The sequence below is a fragment of the Balaenoptera acutorostrata genome, chromosome 13, assembly GCF_949987535.1.
Source record: "Balaenoptera acutorostrata chromosome 13, mBalAcu1.1, whole genome shotgun sequence".
Classification (NCBI taxonomy): domain Eukaryota; kingdom Metazoa; phylum Chordata; class Mammalia; order Artiodactyla; family Balaenopteridae; genus Balaenoptera; species Balaenoptera acutorostrata.
The window spans coordinates 16,383,585-16,401,832 of record NC_080076.1 but is presented as its reverse complement, the minus strand read 5'-3'; the positions used below and the strand labels follow the sequence as shown (position 1 = coordinate 16,401,832).

Sequence of the window (18,248 nt, the reverse complement as noted above, 5' to 3'; positions counted from 1 at the left end):
TCTGAAGCCCGCAGAGACTTCTGGATTCCTTTCCCGTCCCCCAGAGACGGCGCCAAAGAGCCGCAATACTGTCCACCACGCTCCCGTGAGAATGTGCCCTCCGGGTCGCGGCTCAGAGCGCTCCAGGACGCTCTCCCCGAGCGCGACTGCCAGCCCGACGCGCGTCAAGCAGAACCACTGGGCTGCCGGGTGCGGAGCGAGTTGGGGAGGCGAGAGGGTGGCGCGGGGCTTAGAAAAGGAAAAGTCGCCATGCCCCAGTCTTCGGAGCACTAATGTCATCAACCCTGGGTAGCAGGGGCGGGCCCCGAGCCGGTGACCTGCACAATGATCTGAGAGGGGCCTGGGGCCTCGGCGGGCTGGAAAGAGGGAGGCGGGGCCGCCAGGAGCTTCGGGGAGCTCAACTCTTACCCTGGGAAGATGGTGCAAACGCTTCCTAAGGTCTGTCCTTCAAAGTAGCAGCTGCAGCTCGGCTATTGGGGTATCGAGGGGCTGGGAACGCGCAGGCAGCTGAGCTTAGGCTCCAAACACCCGGAACCCCACACACTCGGCGGCGCCCGCCGTGCCAGGAGAGGGACGCTCTGCTCTAGGGCGTCGCTGTGTCTGGGACGCTGGCGGTTCTCCGCTGCAGCACAGCTCCCCGAGCATGCGCAGGAGGGAGCCCCAGCTCCTGCGCAGCCCGCTGCTTTCCCGCGCCCTCCACGTGCATCACGGCAGCCCCTCCAGAACCCGCCTTCATACACACGTCTTCCTCCCCGCCACCGCAGTCCTGAGCGCGCTTAACCAGAGTCAAACCAAAACAGGTAAATCTTTTAATTCTCCTCCTCAATTCTTCGAAACTACTTGTACAGACAGTTCCTCAAACCCTTTCTCCGCCTCCCCTTCCTCCCAGTCGGCCTTTTCTGGAGTTGCCACGCCGCCCGGGAGCGGTCGAGGTCAGGCGCTTTGGGTCCCTTGAACTTGGAGGCTCCGGCGCCCGCCGGGGTGGCAGCAGCGTGGCCGCCTGTCCCCTTCCAGCAGCAAAGCCCGGGGTCCGTGGGAGTGTGGGTGTGGCCAGAAGGTCTCGGCTGGCCTGGGGGGTCAGCCCTCTGCGGTGAGTCGGGCGCAGATGCACATTCTAGACCCAGGTCTTCAGGCGGCGCAGGGCAAGCGTGGCCGAGTCCGGGGGACCCAGGGAGAAGGCGTGAGCGCCTGCGGCTCGGGGTCGGCTGCTAGGACGGGCGTCCGGCCTGATTTGGTCCCCGGTGCCCCTAGAGGGCCTGCCACGGCTTCCCGATGGCCTGGATGTGCTCCTTGGCCTTCAGGCGCAGCGCCGCGATGCTGCTGTTGCGCGGGTCCGCCTCGTCCAGCGGGAACTTGTCCCCGAAGCCGGGCCCGCACGGGTAGGCGGGCGGCGGCGGCGGCGGCGGCCCGAGGGGCTGCAGGCCGGGGCCGAGGGGCGGGGAGTTCAAGAAGGGCGGCGGCGGCGGCGGCGGCGTGTAGCTGGCGGGCAGGCTCTGCGCCGGCGGCCCGAAGCCTGGCAGGCTCTGCAGCGCCGTGGCGCCCCCGCCCGGCAGCGGCGGCCCGAGCCACGACTCGAGCGGCAGGGCGCCCCCCGCAGGCCCGCCGCCGCCGCCGCCGCCCGGGCCCGCCCCGAGGGGCGCCAGGGCCGCGGCGGGTGGGGAGCGGCTGAAGGAGAGCAGGGGCGAGTCCTGCAGCTTCATGGACGACACCTCCAGCTTCTCCTGCCGCCGCCACTTGGCCCGTCGGTTCTGGAACCACACCTGCGGAAGGTAGCACAGCGCCGTCGGGCTGCGGCGGGGGCAGGACTCCCCACCCCCGAGAAGGACCGGGGCTCGACTGTTTCACCTGCTCCTTTCATCCCCGCCGCCACCCCCCACCCCGCTCCCCACCCGCCTTATCCTCCTTGTCTGTCCCGTTTGCTCCAGTCTCCTCCCTCCTCCTCTCTCGCGCCGAGTCTCTTTGTCCCATCCCTGTCCTCCGTGGTGTTCCCACCCTTGTCCCTGTTTACCTCACCCTTAGCTGTGGTTGTATCTGTTTCCAACTCCTGGCACCGAACAGGCAGAAAAAAAAATGAAGTTAACCCTGGAATCGGACAGTGGGACTTGGGAAACCAGATCTCACCAAATTTCTGTGACCTGCTGGTTGGCAGCCCCTCCCGACCCTTCACTTTAGACCAGTCTTCCTCCCTGTGTGGTACAGGGGCTGCGCTTTTGTCGCAGACTTTCTGTGCTTTACCTACATTTTGCCTGTTATAAACATACGTATAAACAAATACTCTAAGTGCTGTAACTGGAAACATTGGCTGTTAAAATAGAGCTATTTCCACAAATTACTGATAGAACAAAGTGGGTTGATTTCATCCCAGGCATATTTAATATGCATATTACTGTTCGTAAGATTTTCGTTTTTATTTAATCGATATCTGACTAGTGTTTCTGATATTTCCTAAAAATGGCTTTCAATGATTACAATAGTTCAAGTTTAATAATCTACTTTTACTCCGTGGAGTTAGTTTTGACGTTACCCTAAGATGAATTCAATGAGTTCAAGTTTTTCTTTTTTTCTTTACATAGAGAAAGTCCACACCAACAGTGAAGTCTGGTCTTTTAAGGCTGCAACTTCCATTACTGATTTGATAAAAGCACAAGAAAGGGTGTAATTAAGGTTTCACTACCAAGTTACCACCCTCAGGAACAGAACAGAGAGAACTGGTCTAGTTTAGTGGGGAATCTAGAAAGAACTTTGGCCAAACTGGGGGGGGGGCTTCGGTGTTAAATTTATGAAGGAAAATGTGGGAATAATTGCCACGTCAGAAGGGAGACAGCAGTTCTGAGTTAATAATAGGGAGAGGGGACCTCATAGGAGAACTGAGAAAAAGCCATCCAGCACCTGAGCAGAGCAGGGCAACTGTCTGCAAAGCTGGGATTTTGGGGGGGGGGGAGAGAGAAAGAACAAAAATGCAGGTACCCCGGGCCCCTTTCAATAAAAGATTCATCAGCATATCTGAGGCCCTGATTTTCCCAGAAACATTAGCTATATAGAGAAACACTGGCGCGGGTGAGGGCTTCCATCCCACTGCCTCTCCCTCCCCCCCACCAACATCCCACTCCATCCCCCGAAATATCAGCTATAGGCTTCAGATCCAGTACCCAGAGTCAGAGGGCTAAAACCTGGGATAGTCTGCTCTTCTCCTGTTCTACTGCTGTCCTCAACACAGTGGGAGACTCTGCCTACCCACCCCCCAACCTGATTACATCATACCCATGTGTTAAGAACCCACCATATGCTGGGCCACTGTGCTGGCCCTGTGATCACAGAGAAGTCAGACACTGTTCTCAAGAAGCTCACGTCTTAAACAAGAAGCAAACATCCCCAAACAAGTAGAGAGGGAAGGAACAAGTAAAGAGGAAGGAACAAGTAAAGAAGAAGGAACGTGGGACAGAGGCATGAAGGCAGCCCCTGAGTGGGCTGTGCCTGGAGGGGCACTGGAGGGCTTTGCCCTTTCCTCTTTCTTCATCTTTCACTTGTTTTCTTTCCCTCTCCCTACCCCATCCTTCCTCCCTGAAAAGCAGGTGCTAAAATGTCCACCTCTTCAATAAAATCCTTGCAGCTCTACTGCCCCAAATTAGGAGAAATTGAACTGTCCTTGCCAGTTAATCCTGAGTCACATTAGAGAACTATTTTTTAAAACCATGACATTCACTCATTACTTTAACCCCTTAAACTAAACAGAAAAGACAAAAGGCAAGAGCCTGTCCGCTTTTACTTTTAAGACAAGGCTAAAAGCCCCAAACATCTGAGTATCCTCACTTCCTGGAAATCTAATTCATTAGACACACACAAAAATCCCATCTTAGTTCCACTGCCTTTCAGATGCGGTGAAATTTGTTCCCAATGTCTCCCTTTCAGGCCTCTGTAAACTCTCCCAATTTGGAAATTCTCCCGGATTTTTCACAGATGACTAGCAAATATTTAAGGCTTTCAAATATTTTAATGATCAGGGATTAAAGATAATTCAGCTTTAATTAAAGCGAAAACCCCTTTAAATAAAAAGAAAAGGCCTCTGCAGCAGTGGGAAGTTTGGCTGGATGTGCACCCGAGAAGCAAAAGTCAGTTTCTTAAATCCACCGAAAGTTTCAACTGCGAGGCGCCAGGCTCTCCTTAAGAAGATAGGGTTTTCGTCTTCAAGAAGGTGCGCGCCGTAACTGACTATGGTGGCATTTGGGGCCGCAATCCAGTTACCCTCGAGCCGCTGCCTACATTCCCTCTCCACTCAGTGCTTCCCGGCCCCCGCCCCGGTCCTGGATGCTGTCGCCTCTTCATCTTGCCAGCCATTGCCAGTTCCTCTCTTTTAGCTTAGAACGAGGGAGCCCCCAAAGGGGAGATACTACTACAAATTGGAACAGACTGTCCAAGGGACGGGGCATGGGGCGCATGGAAAATCTGTGACGCTCCTGTGGGGTTCTGGGAGAACCAAGCGCAGGAGGGCCCGTGGGAAAAGTGCCATAATAAACGCGTGGACGCCCAGGGATTCAAGGGAGCTTTGGCTGCAGTTTGAGCTTCCGGCCCTCCCGTGGGCCCATCTGGGCGCTTTACCTGGACCCGGACCTCGGGTAAGTTGACCTTGCCGGCCAGCTCCTCGCGACTGTACACGTCGGGGTAGTGGGACTTCTCGAACGCGCGCTCCAGCTCGTGCAGCTGGTATGTGGTGAAGGTCGTGCGGTTCCGTCGATGCTTCTTCTTGGGCTGCTCCTCCTCTGACAGCTTCGAGTCGCCGGGGGCTGGGGGTCCGACAGGCAGCCCAGGGCTCGGCCGCGCCTCCCCGGTCTCCTTGGGGCAGTAGGGGCGAGGGGCTGGGACGACGAGACCCCAGACGGTCAGAGACACTCCCCGGAGTATCCGAGGGCCACCCCGCCTACCCATGCGGGCTCCGAGATGGCCCAGGGAGGTCGGGGGTCAGGGCTGCGAGGGCCGCCTTAGCTTTCCCTGAACGCAAGTTGGAAGCTCCTGCTACACACATAGCCCCCACCCCTGCGCCCAGATGCCTTAATAAAAGTTAAGGCAGGGCTCTCTCCTCTTGCAGAGCTCCTAAGTTTGGGAGCCCTAAGGGTCTCGGAGCAGCCGAGGTGCGCACTCACCTTCGTACTCGGGAGCCGGTGCCGGGGCGGGCGGCGTGGAGGGCTCGGCGCCTCCTGCAGGCGCCTTGGGGCAGGAGGTCCGCGCGCCCGGCCTCCTATCCCGCTCTTTCGCACCCCGGGCGACCCGCTCCTCCGGGAAGGAGCCGAGGATCCCGTCGTCCTTGGTAAATCCCAGGATGGCTTCGATGCTATGCAGCCGCGAGGTGCTCCCGCCCGGGCTGCGGAGCAGGTGGCCGGCGAGCGAGAAGCTGCCGTCGGCCATGGCTGGGGCGCAGCCGGGCAGGTGCATGGGGAGCGCCGGGACGCCGGAGGGCGCGGCCCGCGCTCTCGGCAGCGCCGCCTGCTTGGAAGACCGAGAGCAGAGGCTGGAAGTCGGCCCCTCCCGGGTGCGGTCGTCCAACCCGAGGGGTCCTGACTCAAGGTCAAGCTCCGCGGGCGATGCGGGCCCCGGCCGCGCGCGCTAGAGGAGGGCGAGCGCTCGGCCCGCGGCCGCCTAGGTCCCGGCGGGAGTCGGAGTTTCAACTCCCGGTGGCTGGGTCTCCGGGCGCTGAAGGCTCCAAGCCGGGTCGCCCCGGCTCCTCCCCTCTCGCCCGGGACTCAGCCTCTTCCCTGGTCCCTCCCCCCGCAGCGGGGCGGGTCCTTCCCTCGCCCAGCCTCGGGGTCCTCGCCCACCCACCCCGGGCGGGGCCGGCACTCCGAACCTTCCACCTCCCACCTCTCGATCAGCTACGAACACTCCGGAGACCCGCGGGGGCATGTTTGACGGGCTCGGGGACCCCGGTCCGAGGACCCGCTCCCCCCAGTCCTGGCTCAGTGGGGCCGACGCCCTAGGTCCCTCCTCCCCCTCGGGCTTGCCTCCCTCCTTCGGCTCCTCTCCCTCAGCCCAGGCTCGCCTTCTGCCCCGAGGCTCGCTTCCTCCGCCGGGCTGAGCGCCAGGGGCGACCCTTGGAAAGACCGAGAGAAGGCTCCCTGGCTTTCTGGCTTTGGAAGTCAGTACACGCTTCTTCCCAGTTTGAATTTTCCCCTCTTTCTTCCTCTTTTTAGCCCCACCGGCAATCCTCTTTAGGCTCCGTAGTCCGAAGCTTCGGACTTCGGGTTTATTTTATTTGTCTATATCTGATTTAACTACTCTTTCCTGTTCCCTCGGACTTGCGCGCCCGCAGGCCCCCTGACCCCGGCGCCCGCCCCCGGAGACGGTGGGACCATCTGTGCCCGCAGGCCCGGCGACTTCAAGGGTCCCACGGCCCAGCAGGAGGCTGGGAGGCGCCGAATCGGACACGCTGCCCGGCTCAAGCCGGTGGGAGACCCGCTAGGGGTTGTCACCCTCGCAGACTATTTGTCCTGAGGGAACCCTCCCCACCAAACCATCTTCCAGGCCAAGGAGATGACCCAACCTTAGGCTGAGGGGGGAAGGACCTTCGTCAGGGTGCAAGGCCTCGCCCTTCTCTGGGGGCTACAGGCACAATCCTCTGGCAAAGGGGACCCCACGAGGCTTCCGAGGCCCAGAGTGACTCATAGGCCAAGTGGGACGATGATTTGTGCGGGCGGATGGTTTTGTTTTGTTTTGTTTTTTCACATCCCCCCCAGTGCTGTGAATAGCACTGTAAACGCCGGCTCTTCTCAAAGCTGATGCCAGACCCGAGGCAGCCCCTGCCCTCACTGAAATGTTGGCGGGAAATGTGAACCAAAATGCTTTCCTAATAAAAGCTTCAGGACCCAGAGATTCTTTTTCTTTTGTTTCCTGGTTTTATTGAGATACTGCACTGTATAAGTTTAAGGTGTGCCGCGTGATGTTTTGACACATATACACACACATACACACGTAAATGATGACCACAGTAAGTTTAGTTACCATCCATCCATCATCTCACAGAGATACAAAACAGAGATTTTTTAAATCTCCTTTGCAGAGGCCCTCTGATCTCCATGCAGGGGCGTCTCCCCTCCCCCCCACCCCTGCCTCTCAACGTTGGTTGGCTTCATTTTGCATTGAGACAAGCAGTTCATGAGTCCCTTCTGAGGGTCGGGCACTGATGTGGGCCTTGTCAACATCACAAAAGAAAGGAGAGGCTGGGGCCACAGGCCTTAAGGAGTTTAACGTCCAGCCGGAGAGACAAGACAAAGGAAGAAACCAAAGAAAAACCTATATCTTAGGGTCCTCCACCTTTAAATTAATGTTAGAAGGACATTTAAAAGGACATGTAACTAAGTTAAGGATCTTTAAATGGAAATGGTTAATTCTCCGTGATGGGCACATGGGAGGGGTTCAGTACACCAATTTCTCTATTTTTAATAAAACTGTAGAAAGGTGTATTAAAACAGCAAACATGTGAGTTTACAGTAGGTAGAATTGATTGATTCAAGTGAGAAATTATTTTTCAAGTAAAAGCTAAATTAATGAAAATCAATACACAGTTTACAGTTTTTGCGTATCACTTTATGGTTTTCAGCACATCCTTCATGCCATCCTATCCTCACAACCCTGTGAGGTGAGCAGGACAAATATATTTGTCCCCATTTTACAGAAGAGAAAACTGAGGCCCAAAGTGATACGGCTATTAAGTGGAAGGGACAGGACTGCAACTCAGACTGGCCAACTCCTTGTCCAATGCTCTCTGGCTGCCCCTCACTTGTAATTCTTATGGCAGAGTGTGATATTTTTGAACAGAATCAAAACACATCTTAGTCTGCAGTCCGTCTTTAATCCTTCCCAGAGACTGAATCCTGCGCGTAAGAGGCTGAGGAAGAGGCAGCTTAATTTCCCAAAGAAATGCAGTCAGAGCTCGTAGACAGCGGCCTTTGGGCGCTGGTGTCCAGGACGACAGGACAAACCCTCTGGAGGTTCCCGCCCCAGTGCAGGGGAAGCCTGCCACTTGGCCTCTTTTCTCATTTTCTAGGCTGTCAAAGGCACCTTCCCCAGAAACGATCTGGTGGCACCCCACAAGGTCCCACGCACCAGTTACAAAGCCCAGGTGGTTGAGATGCTGCCGCCTTGGTGACCAGAGGGCAGCCATAGGGATAATTAATTGGTATTTGTTGTTTCCCCTCTGAGTATGCTTTTTATGTAAACTCGCCCAATATTAAATTGATCTCTATAATCACTGCTAAACAAAGATTGGCAGCATTTTCTTAAGCTCCTGCCCACACGCTAAGGGGCTTATGGCCTTGTTTTCCAAAGTTAATTCCCTCTGGAACTGCCCAGCTCTCCCTAATAGGTCCAGGTGAGGTTAGCTTTTATTTACTGTTTATTTCAGAGTCTCAGGAGAAAAGCAGCAAAGACTTCAACAGCCACTGGCGAGGGACCACGGGAGAAACAGGGCAAAGCAGGACAAGGGGAGGTTGGGACTTCTTTTGTACGTGACATAAAGAGCTAGTCAATACTATTGTGGGCACAGTGGAGGGTACTCCAAGCAATCAGCCGGGGGTCATTGTTAGGGGCTAATCTACATGTGTATTTCCCAAGAACTCGATTAGGGAAGATGAATGGACTCGGCCATGTCCTTAATTCTTCTAGCCCAAAGCTGCATTTTTCCAGCAGTTACGCCAGCTCATACCCAACCCAGCTTCGGCAAAAGCAAGGAGCCTGGCTTCTGAACTCCACCTCTGTTTAATTCATTAATTCATTAGGTGGATCAAAGAAAACTCCCTCCTCACAGCTCCCAAAACACGGGCTGAACTTTACGCAGCTAGAGCCCCTTTCAACTTGGCATGGTTTGGAGAAACATTTCCAGAAGTGAGGAGAATGAGAGTGGTTGAGGCTTGCGGGGATGTTTAAGAGGGGGAGGCTCAGCTTGATGTGGGGTAGACAATCTACAATGACAACTGGATCGGGGAGATTTTGAGGAGAAAGGGGATAGGGACTGGCTAGCGCGAAGAAAACAAAGTCTAAACATAACCAGCAATCAAGGTGGCTCTTTTATCTTGGATGTGTACAGGAGGTCCCCTTTCTAGAAGCATTCTAGGTGGACTGCTTCACCCACAGCACTCTTGAGAAAATGGGCATATATGGAGTGAATTTTCTGTACACTGGGTGGGCAGGGGGCATACTCACAAAGTGAGCTCATGGCATTTGAATCTAGTAATTTCACCTTGAAGCAATGTTTTAGGTTTGGGCAAGAAAAGTGTCTGTTGGAGGACTTATGGGTTATCACTCCATAAAGTGTATAAAACCAACTCGATGTCTGCATGGAGACTATCCTCTTAGTAGATGTATTTTAATCCTGGAATAACTCCATCTGTCTCATACCACACTGGAGGACCATCTCCTCCCACAAGCTGATACACGTTCATTCGTGCAAAGCAACTTAACTTTAGTTGTAGTCAAAGCAAAACTCAACTCATACAATCATTAAACACACACACACTGAAGTTCAACAAATTCAGCTGTCAAGAGTTAAACAAAATATATGTACATATAATAACAGTTATTACTTATTGAATACTAACAATATGCCAGTGAGCACTCTTCCGAGTCCTTTACGTAGATTACGTAATTAGTTCTCACAATAACCCTGTGAGGTAGACACGATTATTATCTCCACTTTACAAACGAGGAGTCTGAGACACAGAGAGGATAAGTCACTCACCTAAGGTTGTACAGCTGGTTTCAGGTGGAGCCAGGACTTGAACCCTGGTGTTTTTTCAGGAATATCCATCTAATCACTGCGTATACCACCTACCAATACGGTGTGTGTATATACATATTCACAGTTGATTCTCCTGTGGCTATATGAGAACTAGCAGATAAAGTAAAAAAATTTAGGAGTCAAAGGGTACAGGAATAATGTGGTTCAGAGTTTCAGGGAGGTGGCAGTGAAAAAGGTGTGATGGGCAGTCAATAATTTATTTGGTCAATTATAATGATTCCAGATATGCTTAAAAAATAAGTATAGCATTCAACTTCCCAAGGCTGCCTTATAAAGTTTAGGGAATTCTCTCTCTGTTCCCAGAGTTCCAATTCACTCTTAGTGTTTTGTGAACAATATATGTTTAAGCATCTACCATGTGTCATTTATTTTGTCCTTCTTTGATTCAATGTATTCTCCTCTATACTCTATTGTCTATTTTTTAAAATTAATTAATGAATTTGGTTGCACCGGGTCTTAGTTGCGGCTCGAGGGCTCCTTAGTTGCAGCTCAAGGGCTCCTTATTTGCGGCTCAAGGCCTCCTTAGTTGTGGCACACGGGCTCCTTAGTTGTGGCATGCAAACTCTTAGTGGCATACATGTGGGATCTAGTTCCCTGACCAGGGATCGAACCCGGGCCACCTGCGTTGGGAGCGTGGAGTCTTAACCACTGTGTCACCAGGGAAGTCCCTTTACTGTCTATTATTGTATGTCATGAGCACAGTATACAAGCTGCTGACAGTCTTTGCAAAAAAAAAAAAAATCAATAGCTAAACTCTTTTTAATACTGACATATTGAGTCCAGAGATAAAATATACTATGCTTGTTCATCTCTCACTACCAGATCTTCCCAACTGATGAAACATTTCCCTACTTGAAGCAGGATAGAAGGTATATCAAGAAAATGTCCTTGGAGATGCTTATCAGAAACTCCATATTTATAAGTAGACAACTTATATCCCTTGTCACTTCCGTAAAATTGGCACAAATGATCAACACCCTTCCTATATACCAGTTTATTAGTCAATATGAACACCTGAATCTTCTCTACTATTTTCAGACTAAATTGAAATAAGTATTGGGAATTCCCTGGCAGTCCAGTGGTTAGGACTCCAGGCTTCCACTGCAGTGGGCATGGGTTCGACCTGGGAACAAAGATCACGCAAGCTAATCTGCAGTGAATAAAAATCCCATAACATAATTGTGGCTAAAATACATAAATCAGTGAAGAGACGGGCCTCACGGGCATCTCTGGCTGAATTGAGAGCCCTATTGGAAGGGCATATGGAAACAGACATTTCATCTAATAACGAAAATGAAACGTAGGGCAGCTGGGAGTGGTTGTGTTTCCCGGCAGTAATGTCCTGTTTGCAAGGCTCCCTTTGGTGTAAGAACAGGGACCACAGCTCTCTGCAGACCAGCCGGTAATTAGCAAGATGTCTGTCTTCCTCTGGCACTCCCCTTGTTGCCCAACTGCAATATTTTGGGAACAACATCACTTAAAATTCGCCTCTGATTTAGTTTTCTGTTATTTCAGAGGACCATAGGCTTAAGAATTATAAGAGGAAGCTTGGAGAGGATCGTGTCTGCTCTTTCACTTCTAGCCTCCACTTTTCCTTTGTTGACGTGGAAATGTGGACCCAGAAAAGTTAAGTGATTTGCCCCAGATGAGACAGGGTGTCTGTGGCAGGGCTTGGGCTAGAGGCCAGTCTCCAGACTCCCAGAATCCACCAGGCTGCTGTGGCTTTCCCACTGCTGCTCAGCTCTCAGGATCCTTCACTGGATGTCCCATGCTTGCACGCAGACCAAGACTGTGCTTGAACCCTGAGGAATATGCTTGTTGTACACATACAATGAAGTTACTCCTCACACTACTCCCCAGTCATTTATCAACACAATTACCTTGGTCCTGAGCTTGCTTTTGCAGCTGATGCAGATTCAAGTAGCCTCTGTGGAGGAGAAAAATTCCCTTGGCAATAGATTTGCAGGGCGTTTGGGCAAACAACTGATATTTCTCCCCACTGGTGTGCCGGAATCAGCTCTTCCTGGCTTGTGAGAGCCAACAGTTAGCATCTCTTCCCAGCTCTGAGTTCACATTAGTAGCTTGAAATCAGCCATAGTGGGAGTATTTTTACCACTGAAATTAGCAAGCGCTAAAAATCAGGACATTCTCCCCCCTCCCCAACCCCCGTTAATGTTTTAAAAATATTTACTAGCGTATCAATATTCCTACTCCATTAAGGAGTGAAGAAATCAGAAAGTATCATTACTATTAAAACTAAAATATGATCTCTTGGGCAAGAGATGTCCACCTTTTTGCCAAAAAATGGGACATTTACATCATCTCAGAATATGTAAATAAGGGGAAACTTGGATTTCTGCCAAAGAAATGGCCTTTTCTGAGTTGTTAGAAGCAAAGCTATATTAAGATAATTCCTCTTTACTTGTTTTCTAATTAAACTAATTGAATTCGGAGTGACTAGGGGAAGTACAAGAGACATTTATCTCCAGGGGATGATGGTCTTGAAGGCCCTCAATCCTCTTAGAGTGCTAAGACGGCAAAGCTGAGAATGCCCATTTTGTAGCAGCATTGACCCATCTCCCACCCAGAGTCTGGCCATCTCCAGGATTCTTCTCTCCTCCTCTTTTCGAAAGGACAGTTACCAGGGAGCCAATTCTCATTTTATCTTCATAGCGCCCTGTAAGGTCAATACTATTATAATGCTTTTTTCCCCTGTACCACCTGTAATCCATAAGCCCTTTTAGCTCTGTAAGACTTACCACTTCCCCACTTTTCACATGGCCTCCTTGAATACTTCTGACCACTCTCCTATCTGCTCCAACTTGCTCACTGAGCTATAGCCACATTGGCCTTTTTTTTCTCTTCTTGAAATCACCCAAGCCCCTTGCTGCCTCAGGACTTTTGCCCTGACTATTCTCACTGCCTGCAATACCCTCTCCCAAATGTTCACATGATCCTTCTTGCCATTTTATTTGTCTCATAGCACCTCTCCCAAACTATCTTACTTATTATTTGTTTATTTGTTCGTTACCTGTCTCCCCTCATTAGAATCTAAGCTGCATGAGAACGGGGGATCTTGTTTTTAGATCCCTAGCGTCTAGAACATATGTGGCGCATAGTGGTGGCTGATTTAATGAAGAACTGCCGGGAACTCTATTTCACAGATGAGGAAACAGATTAAGTAAGTTGTCTCATTTCACACAGCTATTAATTAGCATGAGTATACATTTTTTTTTTCACATTCTTTTGATCAGTCCTCTGGAGCTTTTCTAAAATATTATTTCCCAGATGTTGGGAAATGTCAGACTGCTTTGCTTTCCTTCTCAAATAGTCCACAGAAGTCATTTGATCGCTTTCAAAAGTCAGTTCAGTCCACTCCAGTCTTGTTAGCATCAACTCTGACCGGGGTTGCCTCCAAGGCCTTTGATGTGAGTGTCCATCACATGAGGAGACAGGGCTCCAGCAGTGCCTCTGCCGTCTGCTGAGAGCCCGCGCCACCCCGCTTCTCTCTTGCCGGGGTGCACCATCTTGGGGAATGCCATTCTTCTTCCAGAGCGGCCCCTGCATCTTTACTGCAGACTATTAGCTTTTACAGTTGACTGCAACTTTATGGACATTTGTTTGTCAATTTTTGTTGTACTTTCTCCTTTGACCCCTTAAGCCCTAAAAATGCTGATCTTATATGTCCTGACCAATCTAATTAGCCCCTTTTAACCACCAGATGCTTTCAATAGGGTTTTCAAGATGCTCCCCAGAAGTTATCTTTATTCAAATGTCAGGAGCTGACCCACGCTTACTGCAGGGTGTATGCATTGTAAGTTAAAGGAATGAGCTTTAAAGAAACACAACCTGGAAATCTTTTAAGGTTTCTAAAATGACCTAAGAAAACAAGCAAGCATCACTGTGTACACTTGTGTTATCCTTCTGTAGCTCAAGGACTTAGACCCCATCTAAGAATGATGTCTTCAGTTTATAGATGAAATTGTGACAATATAGAGTTTTCCAAGAATAGCAACACTTTAGAGTAGGGTAAAGAGGCTAAACTTGGGTCCAAGTGGATTTGTTATATTTATATTTCTACTTTTGGTTAGGTTTGAAAATTTTCCATAATAAAAGATTTTTGAAGAGGCAAAAAAAATTTCAAGATTTCTGAATCTGAATTTAATTTCAGATTAAATTTTATTACCCCCTCCAAACGATTTTTGTGGCTCCCCAAACTGCCATTTCTAATGTAGACAAAAATGTAAGGAAGATCCAGCAATTCCACTTCTGGGGGGAATTCCACCCAATTTCACTGAAAAAAAATGAAAGCAGGGACTAAAATAGATATTTATTTTCATAGTAGCATTATTCACAATAGCCAAAATGTGGAATCAAGCCAGTGTCCATCAATGGATGAATGGATAAGCAAAATGTGGTATCTACATACAACAGAATATTATTCAGCCGTAAAAGGAAGGAAATTCTGACACATGCTTGAGGACATTATGCTAAGTGAAATAAGCCAATCCGGAGGAGGGGGAGGAGGGGGAGGAGGGGGAAACAGAAAGACTGCAGTAGTCACATTCTGCATTTATCGTTGCACTGGATCTGAAAGTCCACACAAAACACGACTTTTGACTTGAACACCTAGAAGCGCTAGTCTTTTAAATCCCTAAGAGAACAAGAAGACATGAATTTTCCTTCCAGAATTCCTGTGGTTAGACAGTGAGTATATTTATTTCATTTTAACATATATATATAAAATGTTTATCCATTCTTTCATTCATTTATTCATCAAATGTAACTTGAATACCTATTATGTAGCAGACATATTCTACTCAGATTCTACTCAGGACCCTTCATCTATCTCTTAGAACCCTTTCTTTCTTTCTTTCTTTTTTTAAATTTTTATTGGAGTATCGTTGATTTACAATGTTGTGTTAATTTCTGTACAGCAAAGTGAATCAATTTTACATATACATATATCCACTCTTTTTTAGATTCTTTTCCCATATAGGTATTACAGAGTATTGAGTAGCATTCCCTGTGCTCTACAGTAGGTTCTTATTAGTTATCTATTTTATATACAGTAGTGTGTATATGTCAATCCCAATCTCCCAATTTATCCCTCCCCTACCTTCCCCCCCAGTAACCATAAGTTTGTTTTCTACATCTGTGATTCTATTTCTGTTTTGTAAATAAGTTCATTTGTATCATTTTTTTAGATTCTACATATAAGTGACATCATATGATATTTGTCTTCCTCTGACTTACTTCACTTAGTATGATAATCTCTAGGTCCATCCATGTTGCTGCAAGTGGCATTATTTCATTCTTTTTTATGGCTGAGTAGTATTCCATTGTATATAAGTACCACGTCTTCTTTATCCATTCATCTGTCAATGGACATTTAGGTTGCTTCCATGTCTTGGCTATTGTAAATAGTGCTGCTATGAACACTGGGGTGAATTAACTTTTATATTTTAATTGCATTAAGAGATATGAAGTTCTTGTAGAAATTTTCATTTTTTGTGGGAGTGATATTTATGCATTATTCAATACTTTGAACTCTTAAATGAAAGTCCTACATATGAACACAAGAGTATGAAACAAATATCTGTCCTTTATTTGAATACTTAGGCAGAGAAGAAAGTGAAAACTTAAAATGCATAGAGAATCCCAAAGTTTTTTTTTTTTTTTAAACATCTTTAGTGGAGTATAATTGCTTTACAATGGTGTGCTAGTTTCTGCCCAAACTTTTTTTTTTAATTTTATTTTTTTCATTGAGTGTATTTTATTTATTTATTTATTTATTTATTTATTTATTTATTGGCGTATAGTTGCTTTACAATGTTGTGTTAGTTTCTGCTGTACAGCAAAATGAATCGGCTATATGTATACATATATCCCTTCTTTTTTGGATTTCCTTCCCATTTAGGTCACCACAGAGCGCTGAGTAGAGTTCCCTGTGCTATACAGCTGGTTCTCATTAGTTATCTATTTTATACACAGTAGTGTGTATATGTCAATCCCAATCTCCCAATCCATCCCACCCCCCCACTTCCCCCCTTGGTATCCATACGTTTGTTCTCTATGTCTGTGTCTCTATTTCTGCTTTGCAAATAAGTTCATCTATACCATTTTTCTAAATTCCACATATATGTGTTAATATACGATATTTGTTTTTGTCTTTCTGACTTACTTCGCTCTGTATGACAGACTCTAGATCCATCCACGTCTCTGCAAGTGGCACAATTTAGTTCATTTTTATGGCCGAGTAATATTCCATTGTATATATGTACCACATCTTCTTTACCCATTTCTCTGTTGATGGACATTTAGGTTGCTTCCATGTCCTGGCTATTGTAAATAGTGTTGCAATGAACATTGGGGTACATGTCTCTTTTCAAATTATGGTTTTCTCAGGGTATATGCCCAGTAGTGGGATTGCTTGGTTGTATGGTAGTTCTATTTTTAGTTTTTTAAGGAACATCCCTACTGTTCTCCACAGTGGCTGGATCAATTTACATTCCAACTTTGTTTCACTCGTTTGTTTCACTTTGTTTCACTCTTTCTTCCCATCATACATTTTTCACTAGAGCTGCTAAAGTAGAGAAGTTTATTCATTCTGCCCCCAAAATTTAATTATAAAATATGAAACATATATTTAGAAAATTTAAAAACATATAATAAAGTTGAAGGGATTGTAAACACCATGTATCCACCACCTAGATTTTAAAATTAATATTTTGCTATATTGTTCTATTATATCTATTTATCTACCCATGCCTCTACCCATCAATCTCTTGTTTTTTGCTTGTTTGTTTGTTTTCTATTTCTTAAAGTAAGTTGCAGGTTTCAGTGCATTTCAGCCCCAAATACACAAATGCAAGCATATCACTGGCTAGAGTTCAATAGTTTGTTTTTTTAAAAAACTTTTTTTAAATATTTATATATTTTTATTTTTAAATTTATTTTATTTTTGGCTGCATTGGGTCTTCGTTGCTGCACACGGGCTTTCTCTAGTTGTGCAAGCGGGGGCTACTGTTTGTTGCGGAGCATGGGCTCTAGGCACACAGGCTTCAGTAGTTGTGGCACGTGGGCTCAGTAGTTGTGGCTCGTGGGCTCTAGAGCGCAGGCTCAGTAGTTGGGGCGCACGGGCTTAGTTGCTCCGCGGCATGTGGGATCTTCCCAGACCAGGGCTCGAACCCGTGTCCCCTGCATTGGCAGGCGGATTCTTAACCACTGTGCCACCAGGGAAGTCCCAGTTTGTTCATTTTTTTTTTCCCCTTTTTTTTTTTTAATAGTTTTTTTTTTTTAATATTTATTTATTTATTTATTTATTTATTTATTTATTTATGGCTGTGTTGGGTCTTCGTTTCTGTGCGCGGGCTTTCTCTAGTTGTGGCAAGCGGGGGCCACTCTTCATCGCGGTGCGCGGGCCTCTCACTATCGTGGCCTCTCTTGTTGCGGAGCACAGGCTCCAGATGCGCAGGCTCAGTAATTGTGGCTCACGGGCCTAGTTGCTCCGTGGCATGTGGGATCCTCCCAGACCAGGGCTCGAACCCGTGTCCCCTGCATTGGCAGGCGGATTCTCAACCACTGCGCCACCAGGGAAGCCCCCAGTTTGTTCATTTTTAATCTTACTCCTCTCCCTTTCTCTGATGTTTCTGTTTATAAGCAGTGATTTGGCAGATTTCTAGCATTAGGAGCGAAAATTGAAGTGCTTATATAACTCACAAACTGGATTAGTTAGCCTCTGAATGGCTGAGCTCACTATGTCAATATTCTTTCAAAAGAAGGCCTCCTGTTTCATTATGCTGTAAGAGTGCATATCTAATTGAGGACTAGACTAACTCCTGGTAAACTGGAAAGTCCATTTAATTTGTCTTCTTGGAATTCGTTCTTCTGCACCTCTCCCCAGAGCCACTGTGGTTCCTTCCACCCAGCTAGAAATGCTACCTGACCTCCAGATTTTCTCTCCACAGGCAACCCTCTGTGTTCCTGGCTCTTCTCCCTTCTAGTACCTACCAAAACTCTGTCCCCTCACCACCCCTGGGGCCTGTTGTCTCTTTGCTCAGCTGGAGTTGTTAGTAAAGGGACAGAAACCTAGTTCTGTGACGGTGACTGTTGCCAATCTGCTCTCTTTCACAAGATAAATCTGCATTGGATATTGACCACCCCTGAAACCATAGTATGAATCATAGAATGTAAAGTAACCCAGCCCCTTCATTTTTACTATTGAGAAAATGAATTTCCAGAGACGATCAATGACTTGTTCAAGGTCACACACTAGCAGAATTTGTGCTAGAATCCCAATTCCTGACTACCAGTTGGCTCAAAGGAATGGCTGCAAGCATCAAGTCCGGTGGCAAGGTGTGGAGAGCGATAGCATCAGAGTCTTCTGCAAGGTTGGCTTCACTAGTGGACGTGACAGTCAGAGCAGGATTACCTGGTGGGTTAACAGTGTCGATACTGTGTG

The 18,248-nt window shown here is 48.0% G+C and overlaps 1 protein-coding gene across 1 annotated transcript; it reads right to left on the bottom strand.

Moving 5' to 3' along the window:
- Positions 1-1,247: 1,247 nt before the first annotated feature.
- Positions 1,248-5,427, bottom strand: RAX (retina and anterior neural fold homeobox). Its single transcript, XM_057526984.1, has 3 exons — positions 5,139-5,427; positions 4,597-4,853; positions 1,248-1,760 (listed from the first exon to the last, which is right to left on the bottom strand). The coding sequence occupies exons 1-3, from the start codon at positions 5,425-5,427 to the stop codon at positions 1,248-1,250; spliced, it is 1,059 nt and encodes a 352-aa protein (XP_057382967.1).
- Between the last annotated feature and the right edge of the window lie 12,821 nt (positions 5,428-18,248).

Excerpts from the sequence above, each read along its gene's own strand:
- RAX (XM_057526984.1), bottom strand. The coding sequence starts at position 5,427 with ATGCACCTGCCCGGCTGCGCCCCAGCCATGGCCGACGGCAGCTTCTCG. Across the intron at positions 4,854-5,138 it reads ACCGGCTCCCGAGTACGAAG|CCCCTCGCCCCTACTGCCCC; the intron begins GTGAGTGCGCAC and ends TCGTCGTCCCAG. Across the intron at positions 1,761-4,596 it reads TACCCGAGGTCCGGGTCCAG|GTGTGGTTCCAGAACCGACG; the intron begins GTAAAGCGCCCA and ends TACCTTCCGCAG.